This window comes from Vicugna pacos, chromosome 13 (assembly GCF_048564905.1).
Source record: "Vicugna pacos chromosome 13, VicPac4, whole genome shotgun sequence".
NCBI lineage: Eukaryota > Metazoa > Chordata > Mammalia > Artiodactyla > Camelidae > Vicugna > Vicugna pacos.
Genome location: NC_132999.1, coordinates 30822472 through 30841867, shown reverse-complemented (window position 1 = coordinate 30841867; position 19396 = coordinate 30822472). Strand labels below are relative to the sequence as shown.

General features: G+C 34.7%; 1 protein-coding gene across 3 annotated transcripts in view; it reads right to left on the bottom strand.

Annotated features, from left to right (window-relative positions):
- Positions 1-19396, bottom strand: part of FAF1 (Fas associated factor 1) — a 378065-nt gene that overhangs the window by 218509 nt on the left and 140160 nt on the right. For all 3 annotated transcript variants that reach the window (XM_031684245.2, XM_006200466.4, XM_072974476.1), the window contains one exon: positions 4172-4277. In XM_031684245.2, coding sequence (XP_031540105.1) covers positions 4172-4277 — 106 coding nt within the window. The remainder of the gene's footprint in view (positions 1-4171; positions 4278-19396) is intronic.

Sequence of the window (19396 nt, the reverse complement as noted above, 5' to 3'; positions counted from 1 at the left end):
AGAAAAAAAGACACTAAAAATCCTGACAGGAGTTTCAAATTTGCAGAATCAGAAACAGTCTCATCATTTCACAGTTATTTAGCCAAGACTATTTTTAAGGACTGGTATGATTTATTTAGTTCACTTCTTGTTGCTAATTCAAACTACTGGCTTCCCACTTAACAATCACTAGTATTAGTGGTAAATGTTTTACCATTTCATGAAGGATATATCTTTATAGTTTGTCATTTTCTCCTTTTAATTCCCATTAAGAACTAAATCAACATTAATAAGAACAGTGAGGATTCTAGGGTAAAGTGAAACTCAGAAAAGGAATTAAATAATTCCAATAGCTATTCATCATGCTTCTTGCTATAACAGAATAAAATACTGCACAATTCTGCACCAAAAATATTTAGGTTTATTATTGTTATTCTGAGTCATGTGTGTATTCTTTAAGCTTGTATGATATCTACAAAGAAAAGTGGATATTTTGTCTAATAGGAGCTTTTGGAATAAAAAAATGGACAACAAAGAATTATTTCTAAGAAAAGTTGGCTTGATTTCAGGGATTTTATATCCTTCTCCACACCTGGGTTTAGGATTTGCAGTAGGCAAATCAATCTTTTTTCCCCCTTAATTTAACCAATCCCAAGTGCACTTGTAACCACAGATCTTTAATAGTGTTAGAATTACTAAACTCTGTACAATTAACTGTTTAAAAATCTAAATTCTCAGTGTAGAAAATTCATTAAAATAAGGTAAGCTTATTTAAATTTTCAAGTAAATTCACTATTTCAAAGTGTGTCAACTAATTTAGGACCCAAAAAGGTAGAAAGACACATTGTCACACAGTTATTGCTACATTATTTGATAATTTTTACAAACTATTTTGTCATAATGGAAAAGGGAAAGGATTTTTACTTTTATGAGTGCTTGCAACTCACCATTTTGACCTTTTTATACTATCATTGCCTTTTCCTCAAGTAGGAGGATAACGTAAGTGGAAGGATTTGTAAAGAGCTTAAAAAAAAATAACCTCAATATCTAACTAGCTTAAATTAAAATCTAGAGCACCCAAAGGACATAAGTCATGCATTGCGAGGCAAGAGACCACAGAGCCAGAATGAACAAACACTGGTACAACTACCGGTTTATCATCACTAACTTGCATGAACATATGGTCACTGAAGAGGTATTTAAAATTCAAACTGCATCTAAGTTCCATTTTCTAAGTCAGTATTTTTAAAAATGTATTTGTTTAAATAAAAGTTGAAATTACAGTGCCTTTTCCAACATTTTGTTTAATAGAACTTTCCCTCTGTTGGAAAGATATTATAAAAGCTTTCTTTTAAAAATGCAAGAATTTCAAAAATTAAAAATACAAAAAAAATGGTATTCTTTCCAACTATGACAAAATAATTTACTACTACTCTAGAAAATAAAATCAGCTTTCTAAAAAAATTTCTTCCTTTCCCTCATACGTTGGTCAGAATTCATTCTTGGACCTATTTAACAACACTGAAAAGAGATTTCTGAAACTGGTGACAAAAATTAATTTACAAGTTAGGATACATGGCATCATTAAGCTTCCAAACTAATAGTAAAAAATTCTAGCATTTATAAAATAACACTGCAAAACCATTTCAAGATTATATTTTTATTGTGTTGCAAACTGATTTTTAATCATGCGACAACCGAAAAAATGCGTGTACTTAAGTGTCACTGTGGCTTGCATGGTTGTAGCATAAGAGCATCCTGTCCCCCTGAATCCCCTTCCAGTTATTCCACAAGCTGAAGGAGAAACATCTTAGGACTAGGGCTATAGAGTGTGACCCCCAGGCCTAGAGAGTACAATCCACATTCTTTTTCTAAATTGTACAGAATAAAACAGCTTATGTACCTGGTCTGCTCACAGAAAAGCAGCTGATAATAGAAACAACTGCATTTATTTTTTTCCTGGCACTAGCATTTCAAAACATTATTATAAATCAACTTTTTTAAAAGGATAAAAGAAGAATAAATCAAACTCTTGTCAAGAAATACACATATGAAGAATATGTGTCTTTGCAAAAATATTTTCAGGACATTTTTCACACAGAAAATGGTATAAAAAAGATTTACTATTTTCAAGTCCTTGAAGCTTAAAATATACTTGATAATCTAAATAGCAGGCCACAGAGAACAGTTTCAGCCAACTGTGGCGCACTGTGGCACATTTACTGCATTTTAAATATTTCTTTTAATAATTGATGTAGTCATTTTGAATCATTCTGCATAGGATATCAGGTGTGAGCAGATTGCATTAACGCTGCTTAAACATTTCAACTTGTCAGTATGGCCAACTCGATTTCGGAAATATTTGCAGTATTTTCCCATCGAAACAGTAATAAAGGCAAAATAAATATATGCCACTACTTTATAATCACCGAACATTAATGAATATTTTATGTCTTTTTAAATCTCCCTGTTTAATTTAAAAGGGTGAAATTAAGTCTCCTCCCTGCAATATGCCAATTATCTGTAAATCAAACAATAACTTGGCCATTATGCTCCTTTTTGTTAATATAAGAGAAGCTAATTTGAAAACACTGAATGGCATTCTTAGACTATCAGTTTAATAGTCCTCTCTGCCCTCTTGTGGGTGAAAGTTGAAACACATACAAAGTATAGAAACTGGAAATAAAATGCTAAAACAAAAATAATAAACCAAAAGTAGGTAACATTTTGGCTATAAAAATGTCAACCAGCAAGTAAAATAAAGCAGTGTGTATTTATCCTTCGTGCATTATGCTAGTCTTCAAGTTAAAAAGGTAAATCAACAACAGAATGAAATTTAACTCTATTTTTGCTTTTCTTAGGGTTATTTTGAAACTAAATTTCTTATTTAATTATATTCAATATATAATTTAAACTTCACAATCATGAGGTTACCAGAATAACTCTGCAACAGAGTCATAGCTAAACATTATTTTTAATGTAAAAACAACGATTCTTTAAGGCATTAAAATTTTAAATTTAAAGAACAGAACACCAATTATAGAGATTAAAAATGAAACGACAATTAATATATTTAAAATCCTGAATAAAAAATCAAACAACTTAAATAACTTAAATGATTAGGCTCAAAAAATTTTTTAAGATTTTTAGTTACTAGTCAACAAACTATTCAAATGATACACAAAGAAAATAAACTTCAAGTAATGAGTTATTTATGCCAAATTGAGAAATTAAAATTTATTGATAAAACATGAAAAAAGGAAACATTAACAATCTACCCACTACTGAAACAATTTATATACTTCTGAAAAATGACCAGGGTAAAAACAACTTATTTTTTCAATAAGACATTAGGAATTATTTTAAATGTAGTCTAAGAAAAAAATGAAATAGTCCCAGATTAAGCATGATTAATTTTCTTTATAAAAACATGAGTAAGTAAATGACTGTTATCTTCATATCTTATAAGGGGTAATGTGACATAATCATAATTTCACTGTTTCTAAACATGTCTTGCCATAGCTTTACACATTCCCCCACCATGGAGATAAATTAGCTCTTAGGTAGGTGGGGCCACAGACATGAAGGTAACTTTTCTCTCTTAGGGGAGGTTCTTTTTGGAAACAGTGGACCTGGTTGGCCACGTTGAAGAAAATAGCGACACTATAAATAGACTCTTCTCAGATATTCTGAACTAAACGACTGGGTTCCCCAAAAGCATCTCACGAATACTGCCCAAGGCTAGCACTGAGCTGCTTAAGAAAAGCCTCCTCAAATTCCTTTTGGAAACAGGCAGAACACACATTATAAATAATATATTTGAGAGTAACTTTTCAAATAAAATGTAAGCATGTTTGAAAATGCATGCTATCAATAATTTCCAAATTAATATTCTCAATAATTACTACAAAACTGTGAAATACATTTCATAACAATGAGTTATATTTAAGCAGGGTTTTAAAGTTGACTATTTTAAGAATTATCAAGAGCTTTCACTTACAACATCTATCTTTCTAGGTCAAGTCATTTAATATGTCTACAGTAATCATTGATGCTCCAGTTAATTAAAATTAAGAACCCAATAATGAAACATAAAGAGAGTTTCCAACCAGAACAGATAAGCCCGCTTTAACAGGGTCAACATTAGCTATAATGAGCTACCTTTATTCCTTAGCTGTGAGACATAACTCACCTCTTGAATGGTACTGCTTCCTGAGAAGTTCAGGTTGTACTCCCGCTGGACTTCTCGGTGGGTGATGATCAGCATGAAGTTTTGATTTAATGACTCCTGCAGGGCACTGAAAGGGTTGAAAGAAAAACAAGGAACTCTGAGATGAACAAGTTCTAGCTTGCTTTACAGTTAGCTGCAAAAACCCCAGGAGTACCATAACCTCCACACAGGCATGTCCGGGCCCAATGTTATCATCTTGTCAGCTCCTAAAGGCAAGAGAGCATGCTGAGAACAACCAGGGGAGCTAACCTGTTAACTCCTTCCCTACCAAAGTGTTTTTAAACTTCAATTATAAATACTTTGCATACATAAGAATTTTCTACAAGTCATATGCTATTGTCTGCATATGTATTTTCTCCAAGAGAACCAAACTTGTCAATTATATTAAATTTCAAATATGCTACTAAAATGTATACTCAAAAGACTCTAGTTAAACTCCAAGTGAAACAGCTGTTTTGGAAGAACAGAAATCTGTAACTACTATTTATACTCATCAATGTCATATAAGAATAGAAATATGGTTTCAGTCAAAATTCAGAAGGTTCTGAAATCCACAAAACTTTTTAATTGCTGTATCAGAATTCCTTCAAAATAACTGTGCTTTCACTTAGGACTCAGAAATATTCAGAATCCAGAAACTGGAGAATTTAGAGCAACATTAAACAATGTGCCAAAGTTCCAGAATGTTAGAAGTGTGTCAGAACTGTGAAGAGTAAATGAACCTAGCCTCATAAACTAAGAAACATAAGCCATGGTACTATTTGTTTATGACAATATTAAAAAAGCACTATCAGTACTGAAAATAAAAATCTGTCACCATTATACATGAACAATCTGTATTGCTTGTCTCAAGTGTAATTATGACATGCTCGCTGAATCAAAAAATACATGGGTCTGGTCTTCATCACTGCCCCTTTGCCAATATGTTACTATATGATCAACATATTTGCAACATAAGATTAGAATTCTGCAGTTAATCTGTCTGCTCTAGTGTTTCCATAGATTCACAGGTTAATAACAGACTAAAAATACTTAGGAAACACCAATGTATAGCATAAAATATTATTAGTCAAAATCAAAGGATATGATACCCCACTAAAATAGAGTTACTTTAGGAAGGGAACTTTGTCTTTGTATTCTTACCACTTAAGAATAATGCCTAGCACACTGCAAATGAATATGTATTGATTAATACATATGCAATAATGAATAAACTGAATTTTCAGAAGGCAAGTGTCTTATTCAGTCTTGTATTTTACACAGCAACGTTGCCTTCGGAAAACTACCTTGGGAATTAAGATTTTGATTCAGTTATCAACATTAACTGAATGCCTTGCATTATTAGAGGTGCTAAGGAAACCAACCCAAATAACATATAGTTTCTGTCCATGGAAAGTTTCACAATCTAATAAGGGTACAGATAAACAGCTACAGTACAATTTATAAGTGGTACAACTGAGAAATTGAAAAAAGTACAATGAAAATTGAGAAGGAAGTGCTTAACTTTGCCTCAGTGATATGAGGGGAAGGGTTAGGGACAAGCCTCAGAGGAGAAGAGAAATATAAATTGAAATATGAAGGATAAGCAGGACTTTAGAGTTTATGAATTGGAGGGGATAAAAATTTTGTTTTGTTTGGGGAAGAGAGATGGGTGGCACTTTTTAGACAACCAAATAATAAGTGGAAAAACATAGCACGTTCATTCAATCAGTTAACATATATTTACCGAACACCTACCTATGTTTATGACATTGTTCTAGCTGCTAGGGATACAGTTATGACCAAGAAAAAAGCATGGTCCTTGCTTTCATGAAACTTACATTCTAGTAAACAAACAATACTCAAATAAATAAATAAGAGACTTTACAGAATGCTAAGTGCTATAAAGAAAACAGGATTATAAAAGGTAGCAGGGGGTGGGCTTAAGGGAATTATTTTCAGTATAATAGTTAGGGAAGGCATCTCTGAGGAAGTGACATTTAAATTGAGGCTGATAAAAGTAAGAGATAGTAGGAATCTGATCATGTACGTCCTTGTAGACCATGGCAAAGAATTTGGTATTTATAGTAATTGCAAAGGAAAGCCACTGGAGGGTTTTACACTGGGAGGTGGTTAAGATTTGACTTACACTTACATTTATACAATATTATTCTGTCTGCTCTGGATACAGTGGGGAAAGAGTGAAGGCAGGGCTAGTTCAGCAAGAAGTGATGGTGGCTTAAGCTAACTGGGGTGGTAGAGGCAGAGGTGAAGAGTTGTCCGGTTTAGATGTATTTTAGAGGTAGAAGCCAGACAGACAACTGACTGATAGAATGTAAGAGAAAAATGTAACCCAAAGGTTTCTGGCCTAAGAAAACGGAAAGATGGAAACTGGAGCAGGAACACGTTGGGTGGAAAAACTGAGAGTCAAATTTTGTGTATATCAAGTTTGAGGTGCTGATTAGACATCCAAAAAGAGAAATCATGTACAATTGTGTATAAGAGTTGAAGGTCAAGTAAGAGAGCTCAGAGCAGCAGAGTTGACAGGATATACAGTAGCGCACCACCCTTATTCTCGGTTTCCTTTTCTGCAGTTTCAGTTACCAGCCATTAACATAGGTCCGAAAATACTAAATGGAAAATTCCATAAAAAACCATTCATAAGTTTTAAATTGCAGGCTGTTCTGAGTAGAGTGATGAAATCTCACGCCCTCCTGCTCCATCCCACCTGGATTGTGAATTATCCCTATGTCTCGAATATCGTTCCTGGTAGTTACTTCACAGCCATCTTGGTTATCAGATCTACAATTGTGTATTGAAGAGCCTGCATTCAACCAACCCTTGTTTCACTTAATAATGGCCCCAAAGCACAAGAGTAGTGATGCTGGCAATTTGGATATGCAAAAAAGGAGCCGTAAAATGCTTCCTTTAAGCGAAAAAGTGAAAGTTAAAAAACAAACAAACAAACAACTGTATGTTGGAGATGCCAAGATCTACAGTAAGAATGAATCTTCTCTCCATGAAATTGTGAAGAAGGAAAAAGAAATCTGTCCTAGTTTTGCTGTCTCACCTCAAACTGCAAAACTTAGGGCCACAGTGCATGGTAAGTATTTAACTAAGATGGAAAAGGCATCAAATTTATACAATAAGATATTTTGAGAGAGACCACATTCACATAACATTTACTATAGTACACTGTTATAATTATTCTATTATTAATTATTGTTGTTAATCTCTTACTGTGCCTAATTATAAGTTAAACTTTATCCTAGGCACGTATGTACAGGCACATCTCGTTATGTTGCACTTCTCTTTATTTCACTTCACAGATAGTGCATTTTTTACAAATTGAAGGTTTGTGGCAACTCTGAATTGAGCAAGACTATTGGCATCATTTTTCCAACAGAATTATTTTTAATTAAGGTATGTATACTTTTTTAGATATAATGCTATTGAACACTTAATAAACTACAGAATAATGTAAACGTAAGTTTTACATGCACTAGGATACCAAAAAATTCATGTGACTTGCTTTATTGTGATATTTACTTTATTACACTGATACAGAACTGAATCCATAATATCTCCAAGGTGTGCCTGTATAGGGAAAAACGGTATATTTAGGGTTTGGTACTATCTGTGGTTTCAGGCATCCATTGGGGGTCTTGAAATGTATCCCACATGAAGGGAGGACTAGTACTTAGATTTTGTAAGCAAAAGAAATCACCTAGGAAAACAGGTTAGAGGAAAAGACAAAGGCCAAGATGGAGCTCTGGGACAATCGAAGAATTTGAAATCAAGCAGAGGAATGGTCAATGAAAAGGAGATTGATTTGTGTCTTTTTTTTTTTTAAGATTCCACTTCAATTTTTAAAAAGTGGGAAAAAAAGGAGATTGATAAGTGGTCAGTGAGATAAGAGGAAAACCAAGAAAGTCTACTATAAGGTAGCCACAAGAAGTAACTGCTTCATTTCAGAGTCTACTAGGAGGACACACACAATTTTGCCAAATGATACCCCACTTTTAAGTGTAGTAAGGCCAGAAAAATGATCATGTTCAGGAAATTGTGCAAAGCTTAGTGGGACCACAATGAAGGGTATGTGAGAGGAGCGTAGTGAGGCTGAAACAGTAGGCTGGGTCAATGTTTAATATATGTAAGTTAAATGAATTTAGGGTCGGAAGTGGCAAGTAATGGTAAGCCTACTTGTGATTTCAAGGCCTTGCATAGGTAGACCTATTTCACAATTATTCTCTAAATTTGCTTTTGCTCTAGAGCTTGGCTGACTTCCCCTTATGTCAAAAACATTACACCATACTCACTTCAACCTCTATTCCTGTTGTTTTCATCATTCTTCTCATCCATCTCCTCCCAGATACTGCACAGCTTTCAGACTACTTCATGGTCTACCATTACTATTATTATAGACTGCCTCTTCTCTGAATTTCTGTATCATATACGTTATACCTTAATTGCAGTTTGTTTTATAATTGCTTTGTTTCATGTGTGGAAGTCCTGAATTCAAGAGTACAAGCCTTTTGAAGGTAAATATCTTATTATTAATTTGTATTTCCCTTGGCAACGAGCATACTAAAAGATAATTCAATGAAAGCCTATAAACATTTACGGAATAGTTCTGCATATTTGGAACTACATATAAAGAACAACTAATTCTCATTTTTTGAGCCTACCTGTGAAATGCCACTTTATTCATAAAATTCTAGTTCAGAAAGGTTAAGTAATTTCCCAAGGTTATGCAGCTGTAAAAAGATGGAATCCAGTGTCTAAACTATATTTGATTCCATGTTCTTTACACCTCAGCATCCTATCTCCCAAATAGCTGGGCTGCTTTGGGTATACAAAGATGAATAAGATCCCTGCCTAATAGGAGTTCACAACTCATTCATTCTTTCTTTAATTATTCGATTATTATAATAACACATGTATAAAAGACATAATCATTCAGACTATTCAGAGAGTTAAAACAGATGTGAGGATTGTGGAGAAGGGAAAGAGTACTTTGAAGTACTATGAAAAAGAATGGATAGTAATTTGACAAGTAGATAATGGAGGATGATTTCAGACATAGACTAGTTTCAGCAGAGATGGAGATTGGAAAACACAGAGAAGGGTGCAGAAAGTAATGAGGAGGAAGTCTAAGGGGATGTAAAGAAGGGTTTCTGAAAGAGAAAACTTGAAAAACATTAAGGACCTACATTATGGGGGCTTCAAATGCTATGCTAAGGAGCTCAGAATTCCACAAGTCTTAATATATAAATCTTCCTTTATCTTTACATATGAATCTACACATACGTTTAATACTTTTAGAGCCTGCCTTTATGCAGTTCCTGTGTTTCTTGATCTTGCCTGGCAGACTTGTACAATACTTTGTAGAAAAGTTTGCCAGTACCAGCATTGACTGCCAGACTACATCGGAAGAACACCAATTGAGTCTACTTCTACAATTCCCTAATAGCCCTGGGAGAGGGTAAACTGGCAAGAAAATATATTTATGGCTTTAAACTGCTAGGGAGTCATAGGGCCAGATTTGCATTTCTGCTCCACTATCTACCAGTTGCTTGACTTTCATCCCTTCCCCCCTAATAATACATTCTTTCAATACTATATTGAGTGTCTATCACATAGAAGGCCCTTATTTCAGGCACTTAATTACTCTGTAAATTTTCAGATTCCTCTTCACAAAAAGGGTAATAACCTTTACTTGATAGAATTATGAATATTAAATTGTAGAAAGCCAAGTGTTGGAGGAGGGTATAGCTCAAGTGGTAGAGCACATGATCAGCATACACAAGGTCCTGGGTTCAACCCTCAGTACCTCCTCTGAAAATAAAGTAAACCTAATTACCTCCTCACCCAAAACTTAAAAAAAAAAAAATCAAAAACCCAAAGGAAGTCAAGTAGGAATTTTTTTTACATATAAGTTTTAAGGTTACCTATTATTAAGAATAGAATACTCCTGAGGGGTACGCATACTTTAAAATCTTACAAAGACAGTGAAACATTAGCAGAAGGATCTATGGTGCTTTTTTGGCAGTTATTTTTCATGTTTTAGTTTCATTTCTCTGTAGAAGTTCACATAGGGTAAAATCTTTTTTGATGCGTGGAACATAACTGTATATTATGACTAATATTATCCAAGTCCAGAGTGTTCTTTTTTACACAGGTCTTATTTGGGATTGATATGCCACATTCATGTTCCTTGAGAGATCCAGTCTGTGTTACCTGCAACCTCAGAGTCTATCCTGATTCATTCACTCAGCCATTAGTAATAATGGCTTGCCTTTAAAGAGTGCCACTACATATTAGGCATTAAGAGCTGTGTGTCAACTTTATAAAATTTAGTATTATCATTTTCTTTTTACAGATGAGGAAACTAATGTTAAGTTACTTGCTTAAGGTCACACACACACAAAATAAGTAGCAGTGACTCATAAGGTCTAACTCTTTTATCCTGATTTATCCTCCAGATATTGGGGAAGGGAATTTAGTATGATCATATTTTGGCCTTCACTGGCTTTACTGAGGAATGGGCAGACAAGCAAACCTACAATTCACATATGGTACTATCTGCTAAGAGCTATGATACCACTTTTGTTAAGGTGCTATGGAAATACAGAAGAAGAATACCTAACTTAGAGCAATGAGGCTTTCCAGAGAAACTGGTATGTGAACTGAGGAAGTTTTGTCCCTTTGTTTTGTGAGAGATTGTTTTTTTTTTCTTTGGGGGAGGGGGGCGTAAGGAATTTACTGTGGGGATTTACATAATTTGCAAAAACGTTATTGCTAAAATACTATTTCCACAAATTGATTCTAGCTGCTCCTTAGCAGAATACACTGAGTCCTTAGTTGCTGCATCTAGGAGCAGTTTTCTAAAGGTTGGTTAGGATAGTTAGCTATAGTTAATCTACCTTCAAGCAGTCTCTTTTACCTTCAAACTGCAAAGGCATTCATGCTTTCAACTCCGACCTTTAGAGTAGCTCTGAGAGTAAGTGCCAACCAGAATAGGTAGGTGACAAATAACATGGAACAGAGGTTTTCCCCTATTACTGGCATATTTTCTCTTAAATTAGAGGCAGAAGGAAAGGTGTAGCAAATTTAGAAATTTTTAAAAAGCAGCTGAATTTTAAGTCAATGCAAGAAATGGTTTTAACAGAACATCTGTTTTCTCCTCATTGGTTTTTAATTTTTTATTTCCTATTATGATTTTTCTTTCAGCTTGAATATTTACATTTAACAACAAGGAGATGGCTTTGTTTTTACAGACAACAGTCATTAAAACTTATCATTGCTCTACCCTCAAATACAAACTGAAATTAATGTTTAAAATGTACTGAGAATCATATACATCGATCTCAAGCTTTGAACTAGTGACTATTCGCAAAAACTACAACAGAATAAATATTAACATTTTAAGCAATTAGTAGTAAAGTGCTAGACATTTTCACATATACCATCTCACAATTCTCCTTGTTTCTTAATTTTAAAGTTGGGGGAAGGGGAAGAGGGAGGGAAGTAGAATGTAAGAGAGAGAGAGAGAGAGGAAGGAAGGAAGGAAGGAAGGAAGGAAGGAAGGAAGGAAGGAAGGAAGGAAGGAAGGAAGGAAGGAAGGAGGAAAGAAAGGAAGATATCCACAGTAAAATTTTCAGTATTATAACTGAGTATTACTATCTCAGCCACCAACTCAGTTCTGGTAATAGTTTTAGTAGAACAATCCTTCTCTACTTTCTTTTTTAACAAGTCTTGGCCTTCCAGTGCGCTTTCATTAGCAGAATATCCATCTCTGCCTGGGGAGATCCCATTCCAATTTAACTATGAACATTTACCAGGAACAGAGAAGTCATCTTTTAAAAAATATCTGCTTTCTAATGAGTAAGTTTCATTTTAATTCACTGACTTGGTTTAACACATTTTATATTCCCCTCCAGTTTGATTTTTTTTCGGGGGGTGGGAAAGATGTACTGGCAGTAAGGAGAAAATGGTGTACAGCAAATTTTAACATAGGCCCCAATAAATAAATTTGAAGCTACAGACATTTTTATGCCTGTGAACATAAAAAGCCATAAATTACCAGCCTTCATATGTCAAGTACTGACAAAAGTAACATTAAGAAAACATATATAAAAGTCTTTATTGTCTTGACTGTTTCACATTGAGAGAGCACTTTAGTGATCCACTTATGTAGAAAGCACATGGCTATTTTAATATGTATGATGCGGTGTTTTTTAAGGTTAACTTAGGGTTGAATTATGAGAGTGAAACAATGACTTAGTCACCATATAGCTACATATCTGTCATTAATTCCTGATTAAGAAGAAGAATGGCTTCTTCCTGACAAACAGCAGCAGGCCCCTAAGGTAGCACAGTAGAAAGCAAGGTGTTTTGCATCAAGGATTTGAATAATAGTTTAAGGATTTCTTCTTCAGCAAGTCTTTGAATATAGAATCCCCTCTTAAGTATTCAATAAGCAGAAGATTTGGCCAGGTTAAACCATATCTTCCTACCAAAACAGTAACAATTCTAGGGAAAGCACTCACTGTTACAGAGTATAAACCTACCAGGATCAAGCAACTAAACTAGGAAAAACCACACACTCAGACTTGGGCTCCAGGGCTGTCATGGACTGAATGTTTGTGTACCCCCTCAAATTCACGTGCTGAAAGCCTAACCTCCAACGTAATTTGAAGGTAGGGCCTTTGGAAGATGATCACATTTGTACCAATGAGGATGGGACTCCCGTGATGGGATTAGTGTTATTACAAGAAAAATAAAAGAACAGAGCTCTAGCACTCTCTCTGTCAAGTGAAGACACAGTGAGAAGGCAGCCATTCACAAGCCTGGAAGAGAGTGCTCACCAGGAACCAAATCTGTCAACATCTTGATCTTGGACATTCTAGCCTCAAGAACAGTGAGAAATAAATGTCTGTTGTTTAAGCCATGCAATCTATGGTTACAGCAGGCTGAGTTGACTAACACAAGGGCTTTTAGGGGTTCAGTATTCACAGCACTCAGTTAAATAGCTGCCATTAATTTAGCACAGGCTTCTAAATGGCTCTCTGTCTGTTAAATACCTGTATATACACATCCAAATTAAAGTTCCTTGGTAGGAAACAGTGAGCACCTGTCAAAACTCATATAAGTGGGGGACACTTAAAAATTGTTCATTTAATTTATGTAAATTATATCTCCTTAAAAAATTATAAACCATAAAAAGTACTTTAACAATTGGATAACTACCATTTCTGCAACTAAATGGGCCTCATATTTTTCACCTCAAAAATACAACACACTTTTAATCAATGTAAATGGAAACCATGTTTTTGTTGTCATTGCTACTTAATAATACTATATGTCCACTGACATATATGGATTGTTGTCGGTGAAATTAAATTTCTCAAATCAATGTTGTATATAAAATTAAGATTAGTAAAACATTAACACCAATAGAGATATCAAAAATTTCCTGTTTCGTTCCTGCTGTGTGCATATGCTATTTCTTTTCTTGCTCTGGATTATTTTAAACAAAGATATCAGTGTAAAATAATAGGTTTACAAGGTTCATTTCCCATGATTTTATTTTAAAAATATGACCTGATAATGAAGAAAAGAAAGCAATTTTTTTCAAATTATTGTGACTTTTTCTTATAAAAGTATAAATGACAATCTCAGAATATGCCACTGAATTTTTCATCAATACTTTATATCTTTCCAAAAAGCCTTACAAAATTTTCTCTCTTTTGTCTCTTTGGGAATATTTTATGATCTACAACGATCTTTTTATCCTTTCAGATATATCAAGATTTTAAATTAAAAAGCACGACACATGGCAATTTAAATTTCCATTCTAAACTTACAGAGTCATATGAGCTCTTGTCAACAAAAGATCAAATTTACTATAATTATGGATTATTTACACTAAAACAAAGTAAGAAATCAATATGTAAATGTAATGTTTGTTGTAGCTAATGCAGCCAGCAATGACAGATTAGGTTCAAATAGCAATCAGTTTGAAAATCTGGCACATATGTAAATGAGCTAGGGACTTGATGTTTACATTTGACTGTATTTCATTCAGGATTTTTAAATTGTCTCAGGAAAAGCATAAAAATAAAATGTTAATCTTTCCACTATAAATACAACTTGAGCCCTCATCATAACCGAAATTAGGTTTTGCTCCTGTCCAGCTAAACTAACATATGATACTAATAATTCTGAGCTGCAGATAACATCATTGTTAATTAACACTCTGCTACAGTTGTTAACATCCTCCAAGACACCATGTTATCATCACCACAAGTTCTGTAACAATCTTAAAGCTACGTTTAACAAAGGTTGGCCTCTTACTCTGCAGTTACTTTTAATTGCTTTGTTTGCTGGCAATTAAATATGTCGAGATAAACAAACATTTGGTTTCACATAATTCTTAACATTTTTCAGGAAGATTTCAAAGTTCAGGTGTCCTTAAGTCTATAATTACTGTTTATCAATACAGTGATATATTGGATTCAGCAAAATGTATTAACCAAAGTATGTAAGATTAATAAAAATGTGGTAATTAGTGGTGATAGTGATACATTGTGATCCATCAAGATGTTCATAGCAAAACTGTCAAAACATAATTCTATTCATCTAGACAAACCATGAAGATGCAAAAAATACATTTACAGATACACTGATCTTTGTTTCATAAATTAGTGACCAAGTTTTTGACTGTCCATTAAATCAACCACGGAGAATACCTGCAGTTCTGTATCAAAGTGTGATGTTAACAAACAATTCTCAGTAGTCACTGACCTATCAATAGGCAGTAAGCTATATAAATGGGTTTGGTACATCAATCCAATTAGATGTACTGTAATCTCCATCAGTGTTTTAATTGGGGACAAGTTTCTTGCTTCATCCAGAATACATAACTTAAGGAAAATGTCCTCTTCTTAAAATGACCCACTTTCAGTAGCCTCTTATTAAGAAACATTTACCAATCCAATACTTCCTAATTTCACTTTTACAATTCTAATAATAATGCTCCCAAGAATTAAATTTAAGTTGAACAGTAATCACAATAATGTGCTTAAAACATTGAGTAATTTATTCTTGAGAAATGATTAGTTACTTTAAGAATGATATATCAAATTGTCATCAAACAGTGCACTGCTTACGACACTAAAAACATTTTCACAAATGAACATCCTTTGTGAAACAACAAAAAAATTGTTTTGAAAAACACAGTGGAAGAAAAAATTAATCAATCCATTTAGAACATTTACTTGTATATATAAAGTTTTCAGAAAACTGTCATGTATAGGCAATTTAAGGTCTCTCTTTCTACAACAGTGCTAAAACCTCACAAATATTGATCAATAAAAAGCTAGCATGATGAAGACACACTCATAGAACAACCATTTCCAATGACATTTCAGCAAATTATTCAGAGGTTAAAACTCACTTTTTTTTCCCCTAGCTTGAGAATAAAAATACACAGCCAAAGGAGTCCCCCACTGGAAGTTGTTCATCTCTTTCTAAAGGAGATGCATAACTTCATCCATTCATTTAAAGGATTTACTGAAAATCTACTATGGGCCAGCAGGCACTGTTCCTAGTTTACTTTACACATGAAGTAGATTGAAATAATACTTTACGTTGAGGAACATATTGACTCTGACCTTTTGAGCAATGCTCAAAGGAACTTTGATTAGTGGTCTGGAGTTAAGAGCTCTATGAGAGCAAAGTCTTGGCTCATTCATTAACTAACTGTTATGTGGGAAAGAGAAACTGCTCAGCAACTGCAATGCCAGGTCTGATGCTCAGAGGTGCTATCTTATTTCATCATGCTGCCCCTCTTTGAAGCCCTGAGAGGCAAAAATTATCATGCTAATCAGTCTGAATGAAGAAGCTAAGGCCTAATAGACTATTTACCTTTCTGCACCTCAGTTCCCTAGTCATAAAATGGGAACTAGATTAGATGACTGCTTTAACTCCTTCTAAAGATGATAGCCTAGTGTTTTCTTCTCGTTCTAAGTCAGAACTCTCATGGATGTGACTCTTCTTGCATTAAGGGAGAATACCAAAAACAGAAATAGCAGGATATAGACAAAAAGAATAAAAAACATTTTAAGGATTAACATTTGTGCAGAGATTGTAACGTGTTGGGAAAACAGAAGTAGGATGAGAGCTATCTGAAAGCATCTTTAGAATGTCCTTGTAATAAGTGAACCCCACAATAGTTCCATAATACTTCTCAGTTATCTTTCTTAGTTGGGGTAATGGAGGTGGACAGGTACCTAGAATGGTCTCAGTACAGGGTGGGAGAGATGGGTAAAAGAAAACAAACAAACAAAAAAAGTAAACTCTATGAGTATCAGTACACATACCACCCAGAAGGTGTCACCTCTTAGCGGGGACCAAGGCTAGGAGCACAGATGGACACCTATTACCACAGCTGCTGGACAGTTTATAAGAAGCAGAGATAGAAGAGAAATATTTCAGTTTTTACCTTATTATACCACGCTTAATGGATATAATGAAGAGTATATCCAACACAGAAACTTAGAAAAGACCTCAAGGATCAGGAGAAGAATGTTTCATTTGCTTTTCTTCAAGCTTCTGCCTCTGCTCATAGGGGGATTTTCTGCCCAGGCTGCTTCTTCTCACAAAGGAAGAATTTTAATGACAACACTTGCAGCATTTGTTCCCCATTCTAAACTTGCTTCTTCCAGAGAAGAGACTGTTACAATTATTCACAAGGTCACCCTGTACTTGGTTAGGTTTCTCAGAAGACAGGGACAAGACCAGCAGCTTCCTCTTTCATCTCCTATGCCCTAATGCACTAAATTCCCCTCCACTTTTCACCCTTTGTTGTAGATACCCCTGGACAAGGCTTGCCATAAACTCTCTAAGCTGGGTTTCCTGCTGTGACCAGGTTGGTGAGGCAGGCCTATTGCATCAGTCCTTAAGGCTCTGACAAACCAGTCTTAACTCTTTTTATAGGTCACCTCAGCATGTAGGTCTAAGATTTAGATCTGGAGTGAGAGATAAAAGACCTCACTTAGGACCCAAGTCTAATCCACATGCTCCACTGGGTGCTTGTCTGGCTACCAAAGCAGTTTTATTTTCCAATCATGGAACCACTTTATTTTCTGGTGGCATCTGAGGCCCAGAGCAGAGAAATGGCCTGCCCAAACTCAAACAGTGATTCTGTGGGAGAGCTGGGGCTAGTACTGAGGTATCTTGACTCACTACTCCTCAGTTTCCTTCCATAGTATCCACTGGAAAATATAATACCCTACTCATGCTTAATTCAAGGCTACTGTTGCCTGCTTTCCCACCAATAGTTTTCCAAGGACATATTTTAATACCAGTGGTTTACTCAATTATCACAGGAGTCTCAATTAGCGCCCTGAATTTACTCCTGCTTGTACAAGTAGAAACTAGAGTTTCAAAGCCAGAGTTAAAAGCAGCTTCACAATTCAAGAGGCCACACAAGAAGACCATATGCTGGACTGTCATGAATAGAGCTCAACAACACTCTCTTAGAACTCACTGAAATATTAACTGGAACCATCCGCCCTGTATAAGAAGGTCAAAGTTTAACAGCAACACTCTATTACTACTTGCAAAAGGGATATAACTACACACAGGCATACCTTATTTTTGGTCACACTGTTGTAAAAATGAAGACAATCTATATAACTAAAATGGAGCTGGACATTTTTATCAATTACTAGAATAAGACCAAAGCAAGTTGGAAAGACTGTCTTTTATTATGAAGATACCCATTCAGTCCTTTTCTATCAAGGTGATCATTAGTAATGCCAAATCCAAAAATACTAATCCTTCTCCAACTATATTTATGAAATTTTCATATTCATTACAACAAATGTCATGTATTAGGGCCTCTATATAGATGGCACTTTCCTGAGGGAGGTGCTTAAAAAGAATGTTTTTGTTCTTTACAGCTTAGGATCTGGTTGGGGAGAGGATACATGAAATAATACAAGGGAAACTAAGACTCATAGAAGAAAAGTGTTGCCTGAGGCCACAAATCTGGTAGCGGACAGATATAGGATGAAAAGTGTGCCTGACTACAAAGCCAGAGCTCCTTCCATTACTCTATACTTTGATGAGAAAAAGCAAAAGGAACACTGGACAAACCGGTTAAGCTCTGGCCAAGAAGCAGAAATTGCCTAATTCATTATATTCAAGGAACACTTGTAAAATCTTTGGCTCCCCAAATATCTAACCTCTATTCTGCATGATGCTTGATATCCCACCATTAGAACTTTACACCTTAGCTTTGGTCTCTGTTAGGAGGCAAACATCCTTAGGAATGTATTACTTCACAGTATTCATTCCACAATATTTCTAATAATTTTAATTATTTTATGTAATTATTTAATCTAATTTTCTACTATGTTTCAGGTACTCTTTTAGCTCCTAACGATACAACGGTGAACAAATAAAAGTCCCTGATTTCTTGTAGCTTTACAGTATGATGAAGAAGACAGATAACAAATATGAATATGAATATATTACTAATATTACTAACATAATGCATTGTAGTGATAATGCAAGATAAAGGGAGAGAGTATGGCAGAGGGTTTTTTTAGCCAGGAGGATCAAGAGAAGCCTCTCTGAGGATGTACATTTGAGTAGAGACCTGAATAAAGGAGTGAGCCAAGTTGATAACTGGTGGAAGATTGTTCCAGGAAGGAGAATAGCAAAGTGCAAATGCCCTGAAGTGTTAGCACACTTAGAAAAAAGAAGAGCAGGGAGGCCAGTGTGGCTGGCAAGATAAGAGCCAGAAGGAGAATGATACAAGTTACAGAGAAAGTCAGGAACAAGATTATATAAGTCCTCTATATGTCATAATAAGGTACTTGAATTTTATTCTAATGGAGGGGTTTGTTCAGGGGAGAAACATAATCAAGTTATGTTTTTTGGTTCATTTACATCTTAGGTCATCTGAATTCAGGAAGAGGTGTCATTTGAAGGTAGTGAAATAAGGACAGGAGAAAGAAGAGGTCATTAAATAGTAAGGCTGAGAGAGGGCAAAGCAAAGCTTACCCACTCATTTTTATTATCATTATTTATTAATTTATTATGGTTGTTAAGTGAGATTTACAAACAACTTTTTCTTGTATTACCTTTTTCTAGTTTTGGTATCAAGATTACATGAACATTATAAAATAAGAT